The sequence below is a fragment of the Eurypyga helias genome, unplaced genomic scaffold, assembly GCF_000690775.1.
Source record: "Eurypyga helias isolate BGI_N326 unplaced genomic scaffold, ASM69077v1 scaffold45097, whole genome shotgun sequence".
Classification (NCBI taxonomy): Eukaryota; Metazoa; Chordata; class Aves; order Eurypygiformes; family Eurypygidae; genus Eurypyga; species Eurypyga helias.
The window spans coordinates 1-1,589 of record NW_010263216.1 but is presented as its reverse complement, the minus strand read 5'-3'; the positions used below and the strand labels follow the sequence as shown (position 1 = coordinate 1,589).

The following is a 1,589-nucleotide window of genomic DNA, read 5'->3' as shown; positions in this document are numbered from 1 at the left end:
GAAGGGAAACCCCCACCGCCCCCTCCCCGCCGTCGGGGGGGCGCCGGGGGCCGGAAGCGTCAGCGTTACGTGGAGAAGGACGGACGCTGCAACGTGCAGCACGGGAACGTGCGGGAGACGTACCGCTACCTGACGGACATCTTCACCACGCTGGTGGACCTGCCGTGGCGCTTCAGCCTCCTGGTCTTCATCCTGGCGTACGCCCTCACCTGGCTCTTCTTCGGCCTCCTCTGGTGGGTCATCGCCTACGCCCGCGGCGACCTCGACCACCTGCAAGACCACGCGTGGACCCCCTGCGTCAACAACCTCAACGGCTTCGTCTCGGCTTTCCTCTTCTCCACCATCGGTTACGGCCACCGCGTCATCACCGATAAGTGTCCGGAGGGTATCGTCCTGCTGCTGCTCCAGGCCATCCTGGGCTCCATGGTCAACGCCTTCATGGTGGGCTGCATGTTCGTCAAGATCTCCCAACCCAACAAACGCGCCGAGACCCTCGTCTTCTCCTCCCACGCCGTCGTCTCGCTGCGGGACGACCGCCTCTGCCTGATGTTCCGCGTGGGCGACCTGCGGGATTCCCACATCGTCGAGGCCTCCATCCGTGCCAAGCTCATCAAATCCAAGCAGACGCGGGAGGGGGAGTTCATCCCGCTGGATCAGACGGACCTGAGCGTGGGCTTCGAGACGGGCGACGACCGGCTCTTCCTGGTCTCGCCCCTCGTCATCAGCCACGAGATCGACGAGCGCAGCCCCTTCTGGGACGTCTCGCGGCACCAGCTGGAGGGGGACGACTTCGAGATCGTCGTCATCCTCGAGGGGATGGTGGAGGCCACAGGTAACGGGGGGGGCCCTTGGGGACGCGTCATCCCGTGGGGACGCCTCATCGCCATGGGGACATCTGCATGGGGACACCTCATCTCCGTGGGGTCGCAGGGACACCTCACCTCCATGGGGAAACCTCCGTGGGGAAACCTCCGTGGGGACACCTCCATGGGGACACCTCACCTCCATGGGGACACCTCCGTGGGGACATCTCCATTCCATGGGGACACCTCCGTGGGGACATCTCCATTCCATGGGGACACCTCAATTCCATGGGGACACCTCCATGGGGACACCTCATCTCTTGGGAATATCTCCATGGGGACACCTCATCGCCATGGGGACACCTCAATTCCATGGGGACACCTCAATTCCATGGGGACACCTCTGCGGGGACACCTCACCTCCATGGGGACACCTCCATGGGGACACCTCATCTCTTGGGAACACCTTTGGACACCACAACTCCATGTGAATATCTCCACAGGTTCACCTCCATGTGGTCACCTCCATGGGGACACCTCAATTCCATGGGGACATCTCTCTTCCGTGGGGACACTTCACCTCCGTGGGGTCCTGGGGACACCTTCCCTTCCGTGGGGACACCTCATCCCTTGGGGACACCTCCATGGGAACACCACAACCCCATGGGAATGTCTCCGCGGGGTCACCTCCATGGGGACACGTCACTTCCATGGGGACACCTCCCTGGGGACACTTCATCTCCATGGCAACACCTCGTGGGGACACCTGACCTCCCTGGGGACCCC

General features: G+C 63.2%; 1 protein-coding gene across 1 annotated transcript; it reads left to right on the top strand.

Moving 5' to 3' along the window:
- Positions 1–36: 36 nt before the first annotated feature.
- Positions 37–832, top strand: KCNJ9 (potassium inwardly-rectifying channel, subfamily J, member 9; the record flags this gene model as incomplete). Its single annotated transcript, XM_010155962.1, has 1 exon — positions 37–832. A coding segment is annotated over one exon (796 nt), but the record flags the coding sequence as incomplete, so codon positions are not given.
- Positions 833–1,589: the final 757 nt, after the last annotated feature.